At 35.2% G+C, this 25043-nt stretch overlaps 2 protein-coding genes across 3 annotated transcripts in view; one reads left to right on the forward strand and one right to left on the reverse strand.

Moving 5' to 3' along the window:
• The window catches only part of ANKAR (ankyrin and armadillo repeat containing), a 52844-nt gene extending 38104 nt beyond the window's left edge, over window positions 1-14740 (forward strand). The window contains exons 18-24 of the mRNA XM_019626498.1: window positions 1366-1488; window positions 5909-6067; window positions 6786-6903; window positions 8958-9067; window positions 10615-10811; window positions 13149-13195; window positions 14466-14740. Coding sequence (XP_019482043.1) covers window positions 1366-1488; window positions 5909-6067; window positions 6786-6903; window positions 8958-9067; window positions 10615-10811; window positions 13149-13195; window positions 14466-14716 — 1005 coding nt within the window. The 3' untranslated portion in view covers window positions 14717-14740. The remainder of the gene's footprint in view (window positions 1-1365; window positions 1489-5908; window positions 6068-6785; window positions 6904-8957; window positions 9068-10614; window positions 10812-13148; window positions 13196-14465) is intronic.
• OSGEPL1 (O-sialoglycoprotein endopeptidase like 1) lies at window positions 13863-23365 on the reverse strand. 2 transcript variants are annotated; one of them, XM_019626496.1, is made up of 9 exons: window positions 23201-23364; window positions 21962-22202; window positions 21034-21421; window positions 19516-19720; window positions 19291-19439; window positions 18363-18493; window positions 18175-18246; window positions 16643-16748; window positions 13863-15599 (listed from the first exon to the last, which is right to left on the reverse strand). In XM_019626496.1, exons 2-8 carry the CDS (start codon window positions 22180-22182, stop codon window positions 16670-16672), a joined length of 1245 nt encoding a protein of 414 aa, XP_019482041.1. In that variant the 5' UTR covers window positions 22183-22202; window positions 23201-23364; the 3' UTR covers window positions 13863-15599; window positions 16643-16669. The 2 variants fall into 2 exon arrangements, with proteins under 2 accessions (XP_019482041.1, XP_019482042.1); XM_019626497.1 differs by lacking the exons at window positions 13863-15599; window positions 18175-18246 and having other exon boundaries at window positions 16642-16748; window positions 23201-23365.
• Window positions 23366-25043: the final 1678 nt, after the last annotated feature.

Consider the following 25043-nt stretch of genomic DNA (forward strand, 5'->3'; position numbering starts at 1 on the left):
TCCATTTACTTCAAATCCTTTTACTAAGGCTTTGGAAATTCAGGATATCTATAGTTGATGAGGCAAAAATGATAACAAAAAATACATTTCCTCTTGAAAATTTGGTAAGTACTCTATTGGAAATGAGAAAATAGAAATAACAGAAGGAAAATATGTAAGTATGAGTAAACATAGTATTATTTCTTTTAAGGAATGTGTTTGTTATCAGAAAAGATACTATAAGTTATGTGACTTTTCTGGCGATGAAAAAGATTATGACAGGAGTTTATTGGGGATAAAAAGGAAGGAGCATATGCTAGCAATTTTTTTGGCTTGAATTATACTAAAAACTACTGGCTTTCAAAGTACAAATAAATGTCTTAAGAATATGGAAAATGCCACATAAAAATACATTTTTGTTTTAAAACATGCATTCTCAGGGCAAAACAATTTACTTCAATTGTATCCACCTATATTTCAGTATATACGGGGCAGGGGGGGTGCCAAAAAAATGTATACAAGTGGACACTTTGGTCAACATTGCTCAAGGAGTAGTTTACCGTAATCAGAAGTGTTGACACTCATGGTAACCTCTTTGACCACCTCTTGTAATTGCAGAAGTCAAATGTGACTTGTATTCATCTTTTGTTATCAGTATATATTGAGTATTACAGTTTAAATACAGTTTTCTTACAATGTGTGTATTTTTTTAGCACCCTCTGTATTTTCAATGAGTTCTTAAATTTGTTAAAGCAGAACATAATTACATTGTAATACTTTTCCTCAAATAACATTGTATAGTAAAGAAAATATTTTTGCAATAATATTCATGTTTTTCAAATTCATAACATTTTTCATAGAAATGTACGAGTGTAGTACTTTAAACACTTACCTATTGAATCCTAATAACAAACAGGTTCATTTACATCCTCCTAAAGGGTTTGGAATGTGCAATAAGTGAGTCCAAAACTAGAGCTATACCTCAGTACCACTCCCCAGAGCTTTGCTTAAATTGATAGACATTCCATGAAAGCCTTATAACTAAAAGGTCAGTAGTTAATAAACAGTTCAAAACGGCTTTTTAACCCATGCCAGGACATTTAAAAAATTTTCTTTTTAGATATGGAAGGGGTACAACTATGCCCTCAAATGGAGTTTTGTGGTTGTGCCAGCACACAAAGGATATTTTCCCAGCTGTTCAATTTATAAGGGACATTCTTCCAGAAGTTGTAAATGTCACTCTCTAATTACTAGTGCTTGAATTGGAATCAATAGATTTTATGGTATCTTTGAATTAGCATATCCCATATAAATGTCTGTATAATGAAAAATGTCATTTGCTAAACATATGAGTGAAAAATAAATTTCTGAAAACCACATATTTAGGTTGAAGTGGCATTTTCCTTGGCATGCATTGTCCTAAGGAATAATCTGTTACAGAATGAGTTACAAGAAAATGAAGGATTTAAGTATGCTGATGTCCTTTATCTTCTTCACTCACAAGATAAGGTAATACCTTTACACAACGTTAGAGCTCATTTAGAAGAAAATGTTTTTCAGACCACATCCTCAAATTATCCTCAAGTCTTTTTCATGGCAATATTTAAATGTATTACAAGAAATGTAAAATCTTGTTCGTAGGTCATTAATTTGTAATGATAGAATAATATTGTTTCAAATTTTTTGTAGTTGTTGCATTTCATCTTGGAAATGTAGCAGTTTTAAAGGTTGGTGACCAACCTAAAAGCGAATCTCTTCTGTCCTGCATGCATCAAATCTTTAACTTAATTTTATGAACTTTCAACCCTCAATTATCGACTTCTTACTCAATATTCTAGAATGGTGCTTCTCAAACTATTTGTGATGAAGGAATAGCTTTTTCCCAGCAATCTGTTAATTAAAAAAAAAACTTTAAATTTTGAAATAATTTTAGAAAAATTTGCAAAAATTATACAGAGTTTTCTGGTATATCCTTCATCCAGCTTTCCTGGATGTCAACATTGATACCATATTAACTAATCTGCAGACCTTATTTAAACTTTGCCAATTTTCTCAACCAATGTCCTTTTTCGGTTCCAGAATCCAACCCAGGATTCCACATTGCATCTAGGCGTCATGTCTCCTTAGTCTCCTTCAATCTGTGAAACTGTATTCTTGGTGTTTCAGGATTTCATGTCTTTCACGATTTTGACATTTTTGATGAATCTGGGCCAGTTATTTTGTAGAACATCCTTCAATTTGAGTTACCTGATGTTATCCCATAATTAAATGAGGTGATGCATTTGGGCAATAATACCACAGAAGTGATGTGGTCTTCTTCACTCCCCTTCCCAGTGCATCCTTTCAGGACACAGGATATTGACATGCTTGTAACTGGCGATGTTAGCATTGGGTACTTGGTTAAACTGGTATCTGCCATATTTCTCCACTGTGAAGTAATTGTCCTTTCCTTTGTAATTAATAAGTATCTTGAGGTGAGACATTTGGAGACTATGCAAATACTGTTTTGCATTGTACTTTTGCTCACCAATTTTAGCATCCACTGATGCAACAATGTTTACAGTGGCATTTGCCTACTGGTGATTTTTTACAAAAATCCCTTCTTCTGTTACATGTATTAATTGTAAGGAAGAGCTGTTTCTTTTAAATGCTTATTCTGTTTCTGTAATCCTGTTGTGAACCATTTTGTGGACTGTCACTGGTCCATAGGCCACAGTTTGAATAGCGCTAACCCTAAAGAAACTCAGGGCCTTTTGTCTGTTGTCTACAGTGCATTTGGCAATTAGGGAAGAACATTACCAAGCACATCTCTCTCAGTTCTGGGAGATTTTGGAGGAAGAAAGGAGGGTTTTTAGGGGGAGAAATGAAGTTTGCATTATTTTTTTTTAAATACAGAATTTTACTCTACTGTGGTACACAAAAAATGGAATTCTGCTTTAATGACATGGGGAATAATAGGGTAAGGAGACTGAATTTATGTCTGACTCTTTAAGCCACCTTTCTTCCCTCTACTCTTGTTTCTTTCACATTTTACTCTCATCACCCTATTCCTCAGAGCTACCCTTTTTCTCCCTTTTCTTCACCCATTCCACTGTCAATCATTCTTCTTTTTCTCCCAACCTGTTACCACTGCTTCATTCTCTGGACCCTATTCCTTTGACTGTACTTAATACCTTTTGTCTTGCCTAGAGCCACGTGACTACTTTCTGTGCATATAATTTTTATTATGGAAAATTTCAAACAACTCATGGTCAGTCTTATTTCATCCATATACCCACTTGCTATCCCTATGTTATTTTTGAGTCAAATCTCAGGCATCATATAATTTTTAAAAATTTTATTGTTTATTGGGGTGACATTGGTTAATAATATTATATAGGTTTCAAGTGCACAATTCTGATACTTCATCTGTATATTGCAATGCACGTTCACTACCCAAAGTAAAATCTTCTGTCACCATATGTTTGACCCCCTTAACCCTTTTCTATCTCTCCCCACCCTTCTTTCCCTTTGGTAGCCACCATACTGTTTTCTGTGCCTATGAGTTTTTGTTTGTTCATTTGTTGCTTTCGGTTTTATATTCCACATTGTGAGTGAAATCATATGGCTCTTCACTTTTTCTGTCTGACTTAACTTCGCTTAGCATGATGTTCTCAAGATCCATATATGTTGTTGCGAAATGACAGTATTTTGTCATTTCTTATGGCTGAGTAATGTTCCAGTGCATATATATCACATCTTCTTTATCCAATCATCTATCAAAAACACTTTGTTTCGGGCCGGCCGAGTGGCGCGATGGTCAAGAACTGGCTTCGGACGCCAGAGGGCCCCGGTTCGGATCCCACACAGTGACACTGCCCTCCACAGCTAAGATGCTGAACAACAGCTCAACCTGGAGCTGGGCTGCCGTGAGTCGCAGGCGATGGCGTAGGCTGCAGCCCCTGTGGCAGTGGGTTGCCATGGGCTACCGTGTGTAGCTGGCAGCCAGTGTGAGTGGCCAGCAGCCACAGTGAACCACCGTCCAGAAGCCGGCGACTGATCTGCCTCACACAGGAAGAGCGCAATGATGGTGCCAACTTGGGCCAGTGAAGCAACGTCCTCCACAACTAGATTGAAGAACAAAACGACAGCAACTTGTCTGTTCCCCTTCCCCCAATTCCCCAGCACTGTTCCCATCCCCCCAATTCCCCAATAAAAAAACAAAACAAAAAAACAACAAAAACATTTTGTTTCCATGTCTAGGCTACCATGAATAATGCTGCATTAAACATAGGGGTACATATATCTTTATGAATGTTTTCAGATTTTTCCGGTAGATACCCAGAAGTATTGCTGGGTCATATGGTAACTCTGTTCTTAATTTTTTGAGGAACCTCCACACTGTTTTCCACAGCAGCTGTACCAATTTACATTCCCACCAGCAATGTATGAGGGTTATTATTCTCCACAGCTTCTCCAACACTTGTTATTGTCTTGTTGATAATAGCCATTCTAACAGGTGTTAGGTGGTATCTCATTGTGGTTTTGATTTGCATTTCCCTAATAGCTAGTAATGTTGAGCATTTTTTCATATATCTGTGGACCATGTGTGTTTTCTTGGGAGAAGTGTCTGTTCAGATCCTCTGCCCATTTTTTAATTGGATTGATTGTTTTTTTCTTGCTGAGCTGTATGAGTTCTTTATATATTTTGGATATTAGCCCCTTATCATAGTTGTTCTTTGCAAATACCTTCTCCCATTTGGTTGCTTGCCTCTTTGTTTTGTTGATGGTTTCTTTTGCTATGCTTTTTAGTTTGATATAGTCTTATTCATTTATTTTTGCTTTTCCTTCCATTGCCTTTGAGGTCAAATTCATAAAACCCTTTTTGAACCCAAGGTCCATAAGTTTAGTACCTATGCTTTTTATTTATTGCAATTTATTGTTTCAGGTCTTATATTTAGGTCTTTGATCCATTTAGAGTTATTTTTGGTACATGGTGACAGATAGCAGCCTAGTTTCATTCTTTTGCATGTGGCTTTCCAATTCTCCCAGCACCATTTATTGAGGAGGCTTTCTTTCTCCAGTGTATGTTTTTGGCTCTTCTGTCAAAGATTATTTGTCAGGCATCATAAAATTTTATCTATAAATATTTCAGATATATCTATAAATATGTACTTGTAGCATTTTTATATAGTGATTCATAGTGGCAGAAGAAAACTCGCTAAGATGAATGGTTCTCCCTCTCTTCTCTCTGTACTATACTGTTCAAATATTAAAAATAAGATTTAGTGATACGATTCTATCCTTTGGGTCTTTCTGGAAGTTCTGCTATAGTTGTTCATCTTTGGCAAGCAGGCTGACTCAAAAGGAAAAATGGCTTGCTCTGTTTGCCCAGTCCCAGAATGTTAAAATGTGATTTTTAAAAGTAAGTCACTTTTATTTTATTCCCCATTAGAATATAGTACAATTGAATTTTACAAATGAACTTATTTTAAGTATGATAATCATCCCCCGATGCATAAAATGCAGCATATAGCGTGTTATAAAAGAGAAGCTTTGATTTATCAGCTCTATTTTGAAATATTGAAATGAAAATAAAAATATGTTGAAATAAAAATGTTGAGGGCTAATGAAATTATGGAGTTTCCTGTTACCATTTAGGTATTCATTTGCATAATCAGTAATTTAACATTCCCTTTGAAACTTAAAATTGTTTTTCTTTTCTTCTCTCTTTTTTTCCCTGATACTACAATCTAATTCTCTATTTCATCTGTGCAATAACATTCTGGGGTAACTTTATTATCTGTTTTCCCCAATACAGTAATGTTATATTTTGCTCCCAGAGATAAAAATGAAATATATGTTAATGGGCAAGAATTTAAAAACTATTACCTTGATAATATGATAAATGAAATAAGTTAAAGATAATGTGTGTTTCTCCTATTTCTAGGATATCTGTTTAAGAGCAGCCTATGCATTAACCCTTTTTGCCTTCAATGATCCCTATCAACAATACTTAATATTGGAAAGTGGAATAATAACCATATCAATTTTTGAACCTTTTCTTGAATCAACCATTGAAACTGAGAAGGCAATGGCAGCATTTCAGGTATAAAATTGGAGGTTAAAACTTCAGTAAATATGCCTCTTTAGTGAAAACTTAAAAATTAGAAAAATGTTTAGATGTGGGAAAATGTTTATTTGTAAAATTCACAGTATTTTCACACCAGCCCCTTCCACGTCATAAAAACTCCATTACCTCTGAGGATTTCTTCATTTATATCAAATTCTATAACTTAAAATGGAATTTTTGCCTTTATACATCATCTGTTGCTTATAATAACCCTCTGAGGTTGATACGCAGGTAGTAAGTAGTATTTTCATCACTCTCACATTATAAGGAAACAGGTGGAGAAACATGAGAGAGTCCAAGACAAGTTTTCTAACTGCAAATTTTTAGCTGACCACACTGATTCTTCAACCTGTGACAACTATATGTATCTGGGTTTTTAGTCTTATTCTCTCTTCTTTTTCTATTCTATGACCTTTAGAAGTATTTTCTACGAACTCACACTTCAAGGATATAAAAGTTGCAAACGTTGTAGAAAGAATAATATGGCCTACGATGGCTACTGAAATGATCAGATAGGAACAACTACTCTAATTCCTACCCCTGCCACTTGTTTCTCTTCTATTGAATCATACTCAATAGAAAGAATAATCCTCTTACCTTCCTAAAAAGTATCAAATAATAAAAAAATAAAAGCTTAATTAGAGAAGCTGAGTAGAAAATGTTCAATGATTCTATGCTTCTTTTTTGTTTTCAGATTATTATATTAGCTAAAGTCATTATAGATGTGGACCATGTTACTTTGTCTGCAAGAGGCATTACTATTTTACTTGATAGTCTGTATTCAGTTCAGTCTGCTACTATCGTCTTGACAGGTAAGAAATAATGAGAAGCTAACTGTATCCACATAAAACTGTTTTCAATTTTTTTTTTTGTAATCTGAGCAATAATAAAGTAGTAAGCCTGATACTCTGTCACACGATGTAAAGAATGAGTCTACATGGAACAATGTAAGTCTACTTTGCACCTCAAGTAACAGCAGAGTAACTCTAAACATGGCCTTTTAGATTCCCTAATTACTTTCTCAAACCCCTACTTAATTTTTCCAGAATATAAAATGAGACTTCAACTATAAGCTAATACATTGACTTATAATAGTGGCAGATTTTATTGATATATCTCTCTCTAGTTTCCTTTGAACCAGTTGTGCACATTTTGCTCACATCTAAGAGTTATCTACATTAATATGCAATATAACAAGGCAAAATGGCCCAACAGAGTTCTTGACACGCTTAATGCTAATTGTGTAACTATATCCATTCCAGACCTAACTCCCCAGATGATCGAAAATTAATTGACTTAATATATCACTCTTAATGCAACATAAAACTATCAGTACAGCAGCCATATGGAAGAACTACTATCAAAAAATAAGTAAATAAGGTATTTGCTTTTTAATTGAAATGGATCACTGAAGGCAGCAAAGAAAACTCCACTTGCTTCCATAGAATTATATTTTTATGTGGTATATTTACTTAAAAAGGGAGGAAAATTCAAGCAAATGGAAACTAGATAGAAAAATGCATAGAAGTTGTTAACTATATTTTTCTCTAAACAACATTCTTAATTCATAGTAACTCTATAACTCTGAAAAACAATTGTTGTAAGTTTAATTTTACTCCCAAAACTCGTATATGCAAGAAATACCATATTATACTAGATTTCAAATATTTTAATTTCCCCAGGCTAGTAGGAATTGAATCTCAAAAATTGAGTCATATGCATGTCCAGGGTATCTCAAGAGCAGCAGCCTATGCAGGCCTCAGGTATACCGTAAAATAAAGGATGTGCTCAATGTCCTAGTAACATGGTTCCCAGAAGAGGCTCCAAAGGCACAGAGTTTTCGCAGAGACTGGGATTTCTGTTGCCAAGTGTCCAGTTTTCCTATGTGCACCACTTAGTCATCCTCCTCTCAAAGCTCCCATTCCTACTATGTCCTTAGTCTCAGGCTCTCTACCCTTCTCCATTTGTTCCCCATTCCTTACCCCCATGTGTAAAGACGCCTCTCTCCCTCCCCTCTAGCATAATGCATTCTATAAAGTCAGGCCTTTGAAGATACAAGACTGAAAGAAACATTATTTTTAGACAATTTTAGCTCTAGGCCATAAGACCCAGCCCTCCCCATTTGGAGACAATAAATACAAAGGTCTTCTGGGCTTATAATGGAGGGAGCAGGAATACAAGGAGAATAAAAACCCAGTTAATACCTCAATAAAGTATCCACTCATAAAGATAAAAATACATTTATTGATATCTTAAAATTTGTGTTACACTTATTCCAACACAGCAACAATACTGTGAAAGAATATCACATGAAAGCTCTAAAAATAATACAAGAATTTGACTGAAATAGTTTTAAATTGGTAATTGCACATTTATTTAATTACCAGATCACTTATTTTTAATCCCAAAATATTTTTTTCATGGCAAGAACATCAATGAGTTTAAACTTCAATGAGCAACCCATTGCTTGATTTTAAAATACCAGTAAGCTCTTCTTAACTCAAAGCCATTTGAACTGCAAAAAGGACATAGTAAGTTTTCTCAAGGTAGTTGAATCGTTATGTTCATAGTTATTTTTTTAAAAATAACTGAAACTTTAAAACAAAATATATTCTGAATCCATGGGGAAGAAAACTTCTCTTAAATAAATCTATTTAACTTTTACTGTTTGTGACAGAAAACCAAACCATAATTTTGGGGACAGTTTATTCTACATTTAACATATAAATGCCTTTTCTCAGCACTTCTTCATTAACAGAGATGTCTTGTTACTCACATCTTTTTAATGTTATGTGAAAATAAACAAAAGCACAGTAGATTAGTTTACATCAAATAACACAAGCATTTTTTCTTGTTTAATTTATAGGGAATTTAATAGCGAGCCTGGCTCATTCTCGAGCTGGTATTCCAGAAGCATTTACCACATTAGGGACGATCCAACGGCTCTGCTATAATTTGTACTCAGGAAAAGATGAGGTAAAAAGAAAAATAACTCTGAAACTGAAGTATTCTAATATAATTTGCCTCTCATGTCTGTGGGCTAATTTCTCCACAAGTTGATTGTGGTATATAAAAGTTCATGTTACTAACTCAAAGTGAGATGATTTTTCTAGTAATACATCCGCCATCCACAATCATGGTTCCCACAAAATGCGCACATTTGTTTTAATTTTGATATTTAAGATTCAAGCTACAAATCAGAAATTTATAATTAAAATATTTATAAAACATCTCATAAAAGCTGGTTAGTTTTTGTGATCTCACTAAGTCACCTGTATGACTATTTGGAATGAATGAAAGTGAAATCCACTGGACAACATTTCTTATCTGCCATGCTGGGTTAGAGATGAGGGCGCGTGTAGAATGCTGGGCCCCATAGTGGTTTTCCTCTGAGTGTTCCCCTGTGCTTTCCCCCCAAGGTGTAAGGCAGTGTTTCTCCAACTTTAGGGGACACTGCAGTCACCTGGAGGAACCTGTTACAGTAGATTCTGGGCACCATTCCCAGAGTTTCTGATCTCATACATCTGGCGTAGGCCCTAGCATGTGCATTTCTAACAAGTTCCAAGAAGCTGTAGCTGCTGTTCCAGGGACCATATACGGAAAATGACTGTTCAAGGCATGGCAAATACATGAGCTTATACAGCAGTCATATGCCAACGTGAAGACCAATATGTTAACCCTCAGGTGCCCTGCATGGGCCTGGCTTATGTTCATTCTGTGGCATTTCTTATGCCACCACTAACACATTTTCCTAAGAACTGCCCAGAAGTATACTTGAATTAATCATATGAACAACCTAATTATTTCAGGGTCACAGACCAAGGGTATTTCCTTCAAAGACGGAAAGAACTTTTTCTGGAGTCCTGGCGCCTAATACTTGTTCTTGTTTCTTGGTTTTTGCCGGAAGAAAATTAAGTTGCTTTTCTGAGTGCCTTATTTTTAATTTACTTTTACCCTATAGGCTCTTGTCTGGTTTCCTAATACCTGAGCAGTTTTGAAAAAAATCATGATGTATAGGCTGCACCCCAAAATAATTAAATCAGTTTCTGGGGTGGAGGGGTAGAACCCAGGCATGAGTAACTTTCATAGCTATCCAGGCGATTCAATGCGCAATCAAGGCTGAGACCCACTGTCTTAGTTCAAACTCAATGGCTCTTTTTCTGGCTACACATTAGAATTGCCTGTGGCACTTTAAAAACAGTTTAAGTGTCCATATTCTACCCCAAGAGTCTGATGAATCTGATACAGTTGGTGGGTTTAAAAAACAAACAAAACAACATCGACAACAACAAAAAACTCCTGGTCATTCTAAAATGCAGTCAGGACTGAGAACAACTACTAGAAATCAATGGCAGTTGACACTCCTCTCTAAAAATATGGCTGTGATTGCCATTGGCTGGCATACATGTTTGCTGTACACAGCTACAGGGACAGTCCTATGAAACATCTAACGAGAGTGCTGAGTTAAGTATTGTAAGAACAAAGCTCAGTGGTTAAGGAGAAATTGTTTCTTTTTCATTTAGGTTCGTGCAGCTTGCTCCTGTGCCCTTGGCTACTTAACTTACAATGCAAATGCTTTCCGCATCCTATTAAAGGAATGCAGGAATAAGCCTAATCAGTTCCTCCGTATAACAAATAATATCAGCAGAGATGCAAGTATTAACCCAGCATTTTTAAAGGAATTTCAAATACAACAAAAAGTGGGACTTCCATCCTTAAGGTATTGTGCCTATATTTGAAGTTTGCAGTAGTGAAATTATTGACAGAGGGAATTTTAAGGAAGATTACACAAGGGGAACTACCCTTGATATGAATATATGCCTTTTATACCAAAGGATAAACCTCATTCTAAACGTCCACAGCCAAAGCCTGTTTTCATTCCGAAACTTGGCAACAGAATTGTGAGTGCAGACAAGAATACAAGATCTTGGGGATCCTGTCTAGCTAGGATGACTCACATTTCAGAAAAGTTTTAGGGAGAACTGGTTGCCTCCACGTCAGATCCAAGAAGGCATTTTGGGGTACACTGGGGTCATTTGAGAGTTCTGAGCCATCCAGGAACACCACCATGACCTTGACATCAAATGGGAGTTTTGGACTTAATCCAAAGGTAGGTCAGACTCCAAGGGTGGAAACAGGGCTAAATCACACCCATGCCAAACGCATGCCAAAGTTTGCCAGGTATTTAATCAGGGGATTTGGCATCAATGTTGTAGGTTCATCATGAACTTAAGTTATGAAAAAAGAGACTCTCCTTACGATGGGCACATTTCCTTCCATAAATGTAGCTGAATTACAAGTCTTCTCTGCAAAATAGCATTATTTAAATAAAGGAAACAGATCTACTCAAGCTATATTATCATCTTTATGATAGTAGAAAAGAATAGGATACAATAGTGTATTCTGGTTCTAAAAATCAATTTTAAGTGTATAGAGAAAAATAAATACATCTTCAGAGTCACTTTAATTTGAATTCTTTGAAAAGTTGAAAACCTATTACCTAATTTTATATAAAAAGCCAGGGAAATCTAAATTGCAATAGCTATAATTGACAATGTTAAAAAATATTTAGCCTTTGAAAAAATTACTTTAGGATAAATGATGTATTTTATAGTCACGTCCACAGCTAGCCTTGTGGCAACTTTTTGGGAGATAGAAAAAGGTGACTCTTCCTCAGGACACTTTAGTGCCATCTGCTGGAAAATGATTGGAGCAACTATACAAATCTACAGTGACTGTGATGTGAATGGCACCCCTAGGGTTGTGAACATTCAACTTCCAGGATTATAAATAAGCAGTGACCAGGGCTTAGTAAACTTATAAGAATGGTTACTAAGTGAGGTGGAACTGGTAAGCAAATAATTACTCCTATGACTAAGAGTGCTGTGCACTTTCCTTAGAGCATTTCTATGAACTATTCCCCTTATTATTCATAACAATCCTGTGAAGGAGTTAAGTTTTAAAGAAACCATGGGAAATGCATTAAAAGATTACTAAAACAACTTTGGAACCTTGGGAATGGATAAACATATGCTTCCACAAAATATTCCTTGATCCCACTACTGGAAACAGAAAGTAGACTGGTTGTGGTTGGGATCATAACAGCTTTTTTGGGGAATCTATACCATCTCTATTGCCCGCCATTCAGCACCAAGAATGGGAGATTAGGAGAGCTGGATGTACAAATTTTGAAGTATGTAGACAGGCATATTTTACTGCTGTTACCTGACCCTGCATGAAAATAATCTGAGATTAACACTACCTAGTTTCATGTTACACTATATAGAACATGAAGTTGGCATATGAACAGATTGAGGCCTGGGCCTCATTCAAGTCCACAACAGCAAATGTTCCTCATCAAACTAACCAGGAACACCTTTGTGATAACTATCTTTAATATAATACGTTAACTTTAATTAAGACTTACATTTTATTGCCGGGGGATTTTTGCAATACCGCATTTATATATTACATGTACAGGATGATTAAAATACTCTTTTAAAGCCACACACACACACACATTAACAGGTACACCTTGTTATTCTTTGGCTTGAAACACTACATTGGTAACCCAGTACTTTGAAAATAAAGTTCAAATTTTCTTGTATTCTTAATATATAACATGACCTGATCTTTATTCTCTACTTTATCCTCCATCCCATCTCCAGATACCTTTAATTCTAACCACACCTGACTACCTAGTGCCCTCTGAACATGCCATACTGTTTTATAGTACTGGAACCTTTCATACCCTATTCCCTCTCTCTGGAATACCCTCCCCCACCTCAGCCATTTGAAGACCTAGTTTCTTCAAAACCCAGATGAAATGTTTCTCTTTCATGAAGCCTTCCCTGATCATTTCAAGCAGATTTAATGTTCCAGGTGTTTTAAGTGATAAATCAGTAATGAGTGACTGAATATAAAATACCGACAGGTAACATGTATAGTTAGTGCAGGTAACATGCATAAATTAGACCATTAGGCATTAAGCATGGTACCTGGATGCACTAAGTCTTTATATATTTCTAGTTTTTTGATAATAATGTTTTCCTTTTAGTCTGGAGAAAAATGGAGGGCCATCCATAATTCCTGTCTTTAAAAAAGGTAATTGATTTTTCTTTTTTCTCTGAGGTAACTTCTAGCCTTTACGCTTTATAATTCTGCGTTCCATTTCTAAAAATTCAAAATGTAGAGGCTACCAAAAAAATGTTTATCTGTACAATTTTGCTTTTGTAATTCTGTGTACCTGAAATATCTTCCCATTTACAAGCCAATGTTAATCATTTCTTCTAAGGCTTCCCTACTAACATCACTTGACAGAAATCTCTCTTAGCTTTTTCTCACAAGCCATGCACAGAAATAAGGCATTCAGAAAAAAAACATGTAAGTATGACTTAAATTATGGCCTTGCCATTTTTCTGTTCCATGTACAACTTGTCTAATAAATTCTTAGGGCACACATTGTTTCCATTAATACTCTGCAAACTTTTACATATAGTTGGTAAATGATTGGGTGAGTGCCTAGGCCTGCAAGATCAGAGTCCAGATCTTATAATGTTACTTATCAATTCCTATTACACATGTGATAGGAAAAATAAATTACTTATTGATTTCACATAGGCTTAGTCCCTGTTCATGTTGGCTTAGTGTAGGACCCAAATCAGTCTTACTTGGTATATTGTCCTATAGTCAAAAGCAGATAGCACCATTCAGAAGTCAAAATCAGTTTGCTGCAGTCACAAATGGAGAGAATAGGGAGAGAGAACAAAAGGAGAGGAAAGAACTTCATTTATTCATTTCGTATTTGAGGGAGGCTATATTTCTGAATATTACAGGTAGAAGAATATGTTTTTGTATAGCTCCTTTAGTTAAAAGTAATTTACACACAAGAATAAAGTCAGTCTCGTTCTTTCTTCACTTTAATATTGGCTTCTAAATAACAATCTGTGTACCAGTAATGGTCTATGAAGTTTTCACAGGTTTGTAGTAACATAAGAAAAAGATGGACAATGTAGCAAGTTTCTGATAAAGTTAATTTCATTCCATGTAAAGTCCATCATTTTGAGATAATGCTTTTACACTTTCTTTTGGTGTTAAAATATCCCTTCTTTTACAAAATGATATTTAATGATAGTTGGCATTTGTTCTTGTATTAGTGCCAACTTGGCATAGTAAAAAGTTGGCAACCATATATTAGTCCCCAAAGATTTTTGCACCCCTACATCTACAAGTCTGAATGCTACTGATCTGTTCTCTTAATATGTTTTAGTGATGTAAAGAAAATAGAACTATATAGAATTGAAGGCAGTGAGACTATATCTAGGGTTCTTATGCTTAAGAAAGAGACATTTAATTGTGGCTTTCTAATTTTTAGGGAAAAAGCACCGAAGAAAATTAAAACCTAAAATTCAACCAAGAGATTCTTTGACTTTAATGTCTCCTGTAACTAATTTCATGGGACTCTTCAAAACAACAAAAAAGGCCGCTATTTCTCATAATATTTTTTCCTTTTCATCTTCAATTTCATCAGATATCATAAAAGTATCAAGACCAAGAATAGTGTTTTTGAACGACCTTGGGAAACATGTACAGAAAACTAATTCGGAGCCTGCAGAAGGCCAATAAAAGCATTTTAGTATGAAAGGGTTCCTGAGCAATCATTTAAAAAAAATTTTTAATGGTAGTAAAACACATTACATAACTCAGTATAATCGTTTTTTAATGGAAGTTTTTGATATTGATACTTAACAGATGTCCCTTAAATTAAAATCAAGTCAAAGTTATGGTTTCAAAAAATAAGTAGAATTTTCTGAAATACCAGCGATTAAAACTATTAATATATAGCAACTGACACAAGTGGCATAATTAGTACACATATCAAGTGTTAGAAATATTTTTTAACTGGTATGCTGGGCTAGAAAGGCCTGATTCAGAGTAGCCCACATGTTATTACTCTGTAATACCTTGAGATATATGACGATAAATACTACAAAATGCATGAGGGTTCTAAAACCTAAAATATATGCTTTTAAAACATTTTACTTTTAAAAAATCTGAACTCATTACCTATCATGTACAAAAGTATGCCTAAAAAATGTGGCAACCAGTGTTGACCATTCTCCATACATATTGAGTACCTTTGGTTTGTGCCTGAAAAGGGTGATACTCTTTGTGGCTTAGAATCACACAATGTCTTTGCCCAAAGAGCACTGTTGCCAGTAGATAGGAATTTTGATGTATGTCTGCTTTTGCTATTTTACAGCAGCATAGATTTGATACAAAAGCAAGCTGGGCTTCACTGTATCCTTTAAAGCCCCTTTTTCTCTATTCATTTTGCTCAATGTCTTCAAATGGTCTACCTGGGCTGCATTGAACATATGTATTAATTAGTAGTTATTTTCCACAACATGCCATAACATAACAATAATGATGTGATGATAGCAGCTACATGTACTTAGGGCTATATGCCAGTTCGATCCCCGCATGGGCCATTGTGAGCTGCACCCTCCTTTAAAAAAAAAAAAAAAAGATAACATTCAAAGTTATTTTAATGTAGGGGGAAAAAAAAGTTATAAACTTATGATACCTGCAGTACAATGTTTCAGATTCAAAGGAAATTATCCAAAACAAAAATATAACCCTTTTCATCTTGTATTTTAGCCAATTACATATAATTTCTAATATAATAGATATAAATATATGTGGTCAACTAAAAAGTACAATACACAATGAGAAATTACTTGCATGTCATATTTTTTAAAATCTCAGATGGGTTTTAAGAAATGCAGACATTCCATTTGCTCCAGAGAACATATCTATATTTTTATAATTAATAATATACATTCTGTTGTGCAGCGGTTCTCAACCTTCCTAATGCTGCGACCCCTTAATACAGTTCCTCATGTTGTGGTGACCCCCAACCATAAAATTATTTTCGTTGCTACTCTATAACTGTAATTTGCTACTGTTATGAATCGTAATGTAAGTATCTTTTTGTTTTCTGATGGTCTTAGGCGACCCCTGTGAAAGGGTCATTCGACCCCCAAAGGAGTCGCGACCCACAGGTTGAGAACCGCTGTGTTACGAAAAGTCACCCTTGGTCGTGATTTAGAATTCGATGATTTGACATGACCTTGACCTGTCTCCCTTTCTAAAATTGCTCTTGCACTAGAAAAGTCAGACTAATGTTTTACCAGAAGCCAACAACAACAAAAAGCTTCTACTATCATAATGAGAAAGGGGGGGAAAGATCTAGGCCTGTATAATACGGGGCCAGGATTTAGCAGAACCACTGTATTTCTTCCTGCAGGTTTGTTTTTCTACCTGCCAACATCAGTACATTCTTTCCCCTATAAGATGTTTTACTTTGGTTTTTGATAAATTTGTATTTCCTTCTAAGACTATAACACTATTACAGTCTCTCAGAAGAACAGGTAAAACATCAAATGTAAGAAAAGGAATAACAAAAGAAAATCTTGATGAACAATTAATATTACATATGTCCTACAATTTGATATACAAAAAAGTCAAAACTGAATGTTGAAATACTACCTTTAGGAGTTTTTTGAAAAGCAAAAATCAAATCTTCATTTTTAATCGTGGTACTTTTATGGCAGCTTTTTCAACTTCTTCCGTTATATCTACTCCAAGAGGACATCTGCATTATAATCAGACAAATCACATTATTTCAAGTATTTGCTTCCAGATCTGTCACTAGTTTTGCAGACTATTTGCTTAGAACCCTAACAAACAATTTACGAATTTAATGTATAATTAATCATATATCATGACAGTTCTTGAATACATACAAATACAGTGGGATCTCAAACCAAAATAATGGGTGAAAAAAGGCTAGTTCCATTAATAAAAAATCTTAATTTGGAGATATTTTTTTAACCACTTTGAGGTATATTTGACATGTAAAAAGCTATACATAATCTAATATACAACTCAATGACTTTGGGGATTGAGCTGTTTTGAAAGAAATAATTTTACTGCTCTCAAATACTGTAAATAATTAAAAACTTAAAAAACAGAAAAATAACAAAAACGTCTTATAATTCTATACAAAGCTAAAAGGATGGAAACAATTTACCATACAGATAAAGTCAAACCTGCATCCATTCCTACTTTAGAAATTCCCCAGGTTTCTATTGATTCTTCTCTGAGGTTTCAAAATCTGGCTTTTTCATTTTCTACCTTCCTTTGTCACTGTTGGCAGGAGAGGTCTTAGATTCTACACTCTTTGTTCTTCCTCAGTAAATATTTTTGACCTCATATTTCTGCTTTTTTACTGTTTCCCGATATAATGCTTCAACTGGACCCCAACCTGAAAAAAGCCATCATATGCAGCCTCAAAGGCTAGGCCATCAATATGGGGGTTTCTTCTGCCTCTACTAACTTAACTGTTTTTTTATAATCAGCCATAGAGTCTGTGGGTCACATAGCTACAGTTATGGACTACAATGCTGAGACATTTTAAAATATCAGATGAAAAAATGCTGAAAATAGAACTGTTAGATTATGAAACATAATAATCATCCTTTACTATTTTTACTATTCCAGAATTAACTTAGACCAGAACTTGATCACAAATTGAAAAGCTATGCTATTCTTTGGAACTTTGATTTGTGAGATGAAATAAGGCTTGCAGAAACAGCTATCTTTTGGCCATTTCTCAGCTGAGGGTAGAAGAGCATATACACAACCCAGTCTCACACACCCAAATCCTTTTTGCACATTTTCCTTAAGTTTCCCAGCATAGTAGCTGATCCTGAGATGGTCTTGACATTTCAAAGGTCCAGGCCATGGACAGGGTTTCCATTCTGGTCCCAAATGAAGGAATTCATCATCCTTACTCACTGCCTGTTTCTAACCTATTATTTATCCAATTTTTTATAATTGATATGGTAGCAAAAATATTTCTTAGAAGGTATCTACCTCCTAGGTTTATGAAAGAAATTAATGTAATCTTCCTTCAAGTACCACCAGAATGTCAATGAAAACCTCACATATAAAAGCAAAATCTAGGTTTTGACTTTTGTAATGCAACCTGCATAAAGATTATGAATGGTACTACGTACTTTGGTTCATAGCGGATGCCTTCTGTGTCGTATAAAATGCCCAGGCCGGCACGCAATCTTTCAATACCATTCCTAAATAAGAATCATTAAAATAAAATAAATAGCCCAAGATTTAAAGATTTAGCATGATGAAATCGCAATTAATATTTACATAATTATGAGTGAAGCACATACATCCCGTGGCTTACCACGCAATCATAACGCCGTTGTCAGTGCACAGTCTTGGAGGAGGACACAACAAAGTGCATTGTGTTGCATTTGTTACAATTTCCAGAGCTTTTCGGATATATAAGTTACTTGCAACTCCTCCAGATACAACCTGAAGGAATTGAGAACACCAAAATTAACAAATACCACATATGGATATGAGCCAAGCTATTAGCTAAACCTGGGGAAAACCGCCGCATTATACAATAAGAAAACATTACATTTTGATAGGTGGATAATGGGCAAGTGATATATCTGTATAATAAAAATTTGGAGAAGAAAAAAGTCATCAAAAATTTTAATATCAGCATATAACCATTACTATCATTTTTATATATTTTCTTCTAAACTTTTTAAATTACAATCATAATACAATATTTTGGGCTCTGCAGTTTTACTTATAAGCATTTTTTCATTTTACTACATAATTCTTAAAAAAACCATTATCTTTGATATTCATGTAAAATTCCATTTTGTCAACCTACCATCATTTAAATATTTTCTCACTTTATAATTTTCTAAAGAATGAAGTTTCAGATACAGTTAAACAAGAAGTTTATCAAGGCTTTGAAACACATTAAAAGGATTTCATCAAAGGAACAAATATGAAGAAAATCAGCCTATTTTTTTAAAAATAAAGACACCAGCTATTGCATTTCATTTCTTATTGTAAACCCTCTTCTAAATTCAATGAGAAGATGCAGCTTTGGGCTTTTTTGACACACAGGCTGTACAGGTGTCCCATAAAGCTGCCATACCTGTACAAAAAATGGCTTTTAAGTCTTTATTCTGCATATTTTATACTATGTGGGCTAGCATATGGCATTCCATGTGCAGGGTCAGTTAAGCTCTTTGAAGAACATACTTTAAAGTGTTACTACTATTCCAAGATGAGATGAGAAAACTTACCAGTACTGCATTACTTTGAGATAACAAGTCTCTTTGCTTGCAAAACAGAATAGCACGATGTGTTCTTTTTGCAATGTGACATGCTGTTGTGTGCTGTACTGCAGCAGCAATGTCCGCAGCTGAAGACAGGATTTGCCCCTTCTCAATACCTGTAGAAATGAGCAGGTATTTTTAGGCACAACCCAGGATTATTTATTTGTCCAACATCACTGTTTAAAAATATACCTTCCTCTTTTTCCTTTTGCATTATTGTCTTATCAATAATGTGCTGAAGTCCAGTAAAAGAAAAATCACAATTTTTAGCACGTTGCATGGGAGGTGTGAAATCAAAATGCAACCTATTTCCTTGTTTAGCCAAATGTTCTATAGCCTTCCCACCACTCATGGTGGAGCACTCCGGATGATTTATTAAGGAAAGTCTTCTTGCTACCTATCAAAAACAAACAAAAAATTTTATAATGAGTAATAAAATTGCACATTTTAAAAACAAGATGCAAAGGAAATGAATTTTACTAAAAAAACAAAAACCTGGATGAATAAAGCATGCTATACAGTAACTCCCCGACTTACATTCGAGTTGCGAGGTTTCACAGATACAAACGGACCTTGCATAATGAACATTCATAGATACGAACAAATTGCAGAAGTAGCTCATGTGTCTGCCGGACATTGTCACAGTTGTGCTATGTGCTTACTGTAGTACAACAGTGTACAGTAGTAAGTACAGTGCTCAATCAGAGCCCAGGATGTCCGGAAGCAAGAGGAAAAGCAGCTTCACCATCTCCCACCTGCCCTCCCTCCTCCGATTAGTAACTCTCTTCTTGTCAGTTCACCCATGTAATCCCGTATATGCCAGTTGTACTGTACTGTACCACCATTTTAAGATAACTGTAAAAGTAAAAAGTTTATTTACCGTATTTTTGTATGTGTGTGTAGTTTTTTTATGCTTTACATTGTATATTTGTATCAAAGGTGTGTAAGACTCACTTTGTCAGACTTACGAATGAATCCGACTTGCGAACGTTCTCCCAGAACGGAACTTGTTCTTGCTGTACTTTTGCAAATGTGGACTACAGGTGGTGGTCAATAAGTACAAGCGGTCTTGCTTTTTCTGACAATCTGATCAGTAGTGGGTAATCCTGCCTCCCTATCTACTTTTGCTCTTCTGTTGGGGATGGAAATAGGTTTGAAGTTAACAATGACTGCTTAACGATGAAGTTCAAAAATAAAAACCTGCCCTATTTCTTTCAATCATTTCAGCTGTTGGCAGCACGATTTTTGTATATGGCAGTAGGTTCTGTAGGATTCTAAAACAAAGGAAAAAAAATCTGCTTTTGGTGGTGTCAGCAATTGTGACAACCACAGAATTTTGTGCATCTTTAATATTCTTATGTTATCTTTATATATCTTATTTCATTTTTATAGTGCTTTACATTTTACAAAATACTTTGTTGCACACAATATTATCCTATTTGATTAAAAACAGAACTGCATCTGCAAACTATTTGAGCCTTTATGTGCTGATGTAAACGTCCTATCACTTTATTTGCAATGGGTAAGAAAGAATCTTTTATAAATTGGGGACTACTTTTTTTCTTTTTGTCTTACTACACATACATTTTCAGTCTAACATGATACTATTCAGAAATATTTAGATGAATTGTAGTAGTGCATGTATTACTATTTAATTGAATGAAACTGATACTTAACAAAGAATGGAGAAATTAATTATTATATAATTACCTTGTCAAGCATGTCACCCGGTGCTATGTCCAAAGACTTTCCAAGAAGCAGAAAATCTGAAACTCCTTTAACTAATGCCAATAGACAATGGCCTCCAGAAATCAAAAGAACTAAAAAGGGAAATTCTACTTTATTCGTCAACCTAATAGTAAGTGCATGAGCTTCCATATGATGAATGGGAATGAAGGGCTTTTTAAATTTGTCAACCAGCTGTAAGCTAAATGATAAGCCTACTCCTAGGCTTAAAGCAAGTCCTGGTTTTATGGTAGTTGCAATTGCTGAGAGTTCACTTGGAGAGACTTTACTGACAGAGAGAGCTTCTTGCACTATTCGTTGAATATTTTCTCTGTGAAGCTGTTGAGCTACTGGAGGAATAATCCCACCTGTTCTGAAAAAAATTAAAAAGAAAAAAAAAACCTTTTTATAATTTTAAGATTGTGAAAACAGAGGAAGAAAAATCATATATTATAGCTGAAGGCAAGTTTTCAAATTAATCATTATATAGCTAAGAATGTTAGTAAGCCAAGTATTTTCAAATATGTGTGTCTTATAATGCAGCACACTATAAGAACTCAGTATGTAGTGATTAAGGGTATAATGTCTCTGTTCAAAATTGTGCACAACAAACTCCTATGGATTTATTTGTTGATGAAGGAAATTATCAAAATAATCTTGAGAAGCATTCTATGGAAGAAGTGTTGAATAACGGAAGGACAGGATAAAATTGGATTTTAGGAAAATTAATCTCTCAGCCAAGTGAGAGCTTAAAGGCCAGTTTAAGGTTTTCTATAGTAGTTATTACAAGCTTTTGCACAAAAGAAGAAATTAACTCCTAAAATTTGACTTTCACATATGATAAATACAAAAGAATTATTTCATTTTACTTTTTCCAAAAAATGTGTAAACTAGTAAGATAATGTCTACTTACTTTAAATGAACTTCAGTTTGGGAATGTATTGCTTCTCCCAGAACATTTCCAGTTTCATCCACCACAGCAGCTGCTGTATCATCACAACTAGTTTCAATTCCCAATACTAGTTTGTGAAGAAATACTTTTCCAGGATGAAAATTAATACTTCTTAAATATTCATAAATATTCCTTTTCGATGGTTTAGAAAAAACTCTTGCTGTCTTATTCAATATTAGCATACTTACTCTACAGATAATTCCTTGAAAAGAATTAGAGAAACAAAGTTAATATTTGAAACTGACATTAGTTGCTAATCCATTCACTTAGGCAAAATTCTTAAAGCTTGGTTTATTTTTCAATATACACTTTTGTAAACTTATAGGAAAGTTGTGTAAAAGTTAGCAAAAATTTCTAAAGTCTGTAGTAACCTGTTATACACTTATATAATTTATATAAATAACAGTATCATTGAATATAATGCTAAGGGATAAAACACGGAAGTCCAATATAAAAGTTTTTAGTATTACTATTACTTTCATGCTGTTGCTACCATTCATTATTCTTTATAAAACAGCTAATATACAATCGCTACACAGGACAGTCCTCTGAAAAGTGCAATGTATTTTTTGACAGCTAAAATTAAGACGAAATGTGGGTTTAAAAAAAAATCAAAGGATAAAGCGAAAACAGAACATAAAGATAAATGCATTCCATTTCCTTGAAACATCTTTCAAAATAAAATGTAATCATTTGGTTGGAAAACAAGTTTCCATAAAACACACACAAAAAACAAGATTTAGTCATCTAGTTTAGAAACAAGTGTTCTCATAAAGCTCACCTTAAAAGAACCACATCACGACCAAAACGACTGCAACCTAATACCTATTTTATACATTAATTACAATTTCTCGAATTTAATCTACCTTTTTGCCACAGGTTTATCATAACAGGGATCTCCTCAAAACCTATTAGCCCCCAAATAACAGCAGTCCATCACTAAAGCACCCTTATTATTTCCATACTGCCAAGTTTCAGCTCCCACATCACCCGCTCTAAAACTTTCTGAATGTTTAAGCAGACCCCTTCCCTACCATACTAATGGACAAAATGGAAAAAAAGAGCGAATAGATATTGGAACTTTTGTTGTTCCACTGGGGCAGAGGACATCCAGGGATATGATCCACCTATTCGCAGAGAACAGCTGCGGGAAGTGCAGCCGGGACAGGATCAGTGGGGATGGGTGAGCAATTCACCCACCTTCCTCGCGACCGACAGAAGAGTACTCTGCTCGTCTCCCGTGTAAAAACCAGGACTGCCCTTTCTCAGGCACAAGAAAGCCCGAATCTGGCGCGCCGGAAGTGATGCCATCAACACGGTGCCAGCAAACGTCGTCAGGGCCAGCTGGTATTTCCCTAGGAGGCATCATTTTTAAGAATGAGTATAAGCTTTACGAGTGCCTGTGCGTGTGCTCATGCATTTTCTCCCAGATTTGCAGGTAATGAGACTTCTCTACACGGTCACAAGGCTAGTGTCTGGTCTAGCGGAGGCCGAGCACAGATTTATCTGAGTTCTAAGCACTACATTAAGAGAAAACAAAATATTTTGCTGTTGGCTGGAATTCCTATGCCACTGTGAGAAAAGGATTGGGTAGACTATTCGTCATTCCATTTTCGAGTAACTATCACCAAATCTAAAGGTGTGGCCTGAGATACCTAATATTTCCAGGGATAGTGGAAACTAGGAATGCCCGCAAGCACTTGTACAGGGTTCTCAGAGAACGGAAGCATTTCCGGTGGGACAGTTTAAACCGTTACTCCCAGCTTTTGAAGTAAAAGGTGTGTGTGTGGGGGGGTCCTCTGGTTGGTTTTTGTGATAAAAAATAGAGGGCGTGTGTGTGTCCGCGCGCGCTTTTATTGGTATGTGAAGTTATTACCATTTGTTTGAATAGTCCCAAGAAGCTTTCTTTTTCCTTGCAGGCTTGTGGGTTTTATTAAGCAAGGACCTTATAAATGCAAGGTTGGACAGAACTGGCACATATACTTGTGCCTTGAATAGTGTGAAACTCTTGGTATAAAAGATGAATAAATCATAGTTGGTAAATCAAAGCTATAGTCTAATGGTAGATAAAGTTATGTAAATACATAACAGAATGTTATGAAAAAATTTTAGGTGGAACTTACGTTTTTCAAAAACTTCATTTGTGTGACAATAATAATCATAATTAACAATAAAGTGGCACTTAACCATGTACCAGGCACTGTTTAACTATGTACCAGGCACTGTTGCAGATTAATTTATTTAATCCTCCCAACAACACCATGAGGTAGATACTGTCCTCATTTTACATATAAGGCAACTGGTCCATAGAGTTTAGGTGGCTTGCAGGTCACACAGCTAGTTAAGTGTAGAGCTAGGATTAGAAGTCAGGCTATCTGGCTCTGGAGTCTGTTTTCTGAACTGCCAGAAGATAACTCATAGTTTCCCTAGGCTGCACTATTGGCCCAAAATAGAAAAAAATAAAAATTAAGACCTAAAAGTTAAGAAAACGTAGTCATCCTGTCTGATCGGATATGATAGGTCAGAGGTTATTTTCTATTATGCACTGGAATCTAGCCTGAACATAAAACCTTACACATCTGGCATTGTTTTTCTTGCAATTTGAATTATGTTCAGCAGGTGTATTCCAATGCTCTCCTGTGCTGTCAAGAGTTATTCCTGTTCTGTTTGCTACTCTCATTGGTCGATTTCTCGCCTAGGCACTCTGGGTTGGTGTTGAGCCTGAATGCTGCATTATGTGAAAACAGAGCTCTGGGACACATTAGGAAGGAATTTTATTATTCGTTTGATTGAATGAATTGTGTAGTAGAATGAAGTGGCACTTATACACGTCCCACATATTTGACAAGTGAAGGTATACATCTTCTATGTTCTTTATTGTACTAAAGGAAAAGTTATTGGGAAAAAGGTATGTGTGGGCTTTCACCATATCATATGGTTTGGGTGCCACTCATGGGCATTCTCAACAAAATATGGCCTAACCACTGTAACTTCAGTTTGAATTGAGTTCCAACTAAATCGAAATATGCTCATTTTGTCCCTG

Source organism: Hipposideros armiger, unplaced genomic scaffold (assembly GCF_001890085.2).
Source record: "Hipposideros armiger isolate ML-2016 unplaced genomic scaffold, ASM189008v1 scaffold_680, whole genome shotgun sequence".
Lineage (NCBI taxonomy): Eukaryota > Metazoa > Chordata > Mammalia > Chiroptera > Hipposideridae > Hipposideros > Hipposideros armiger.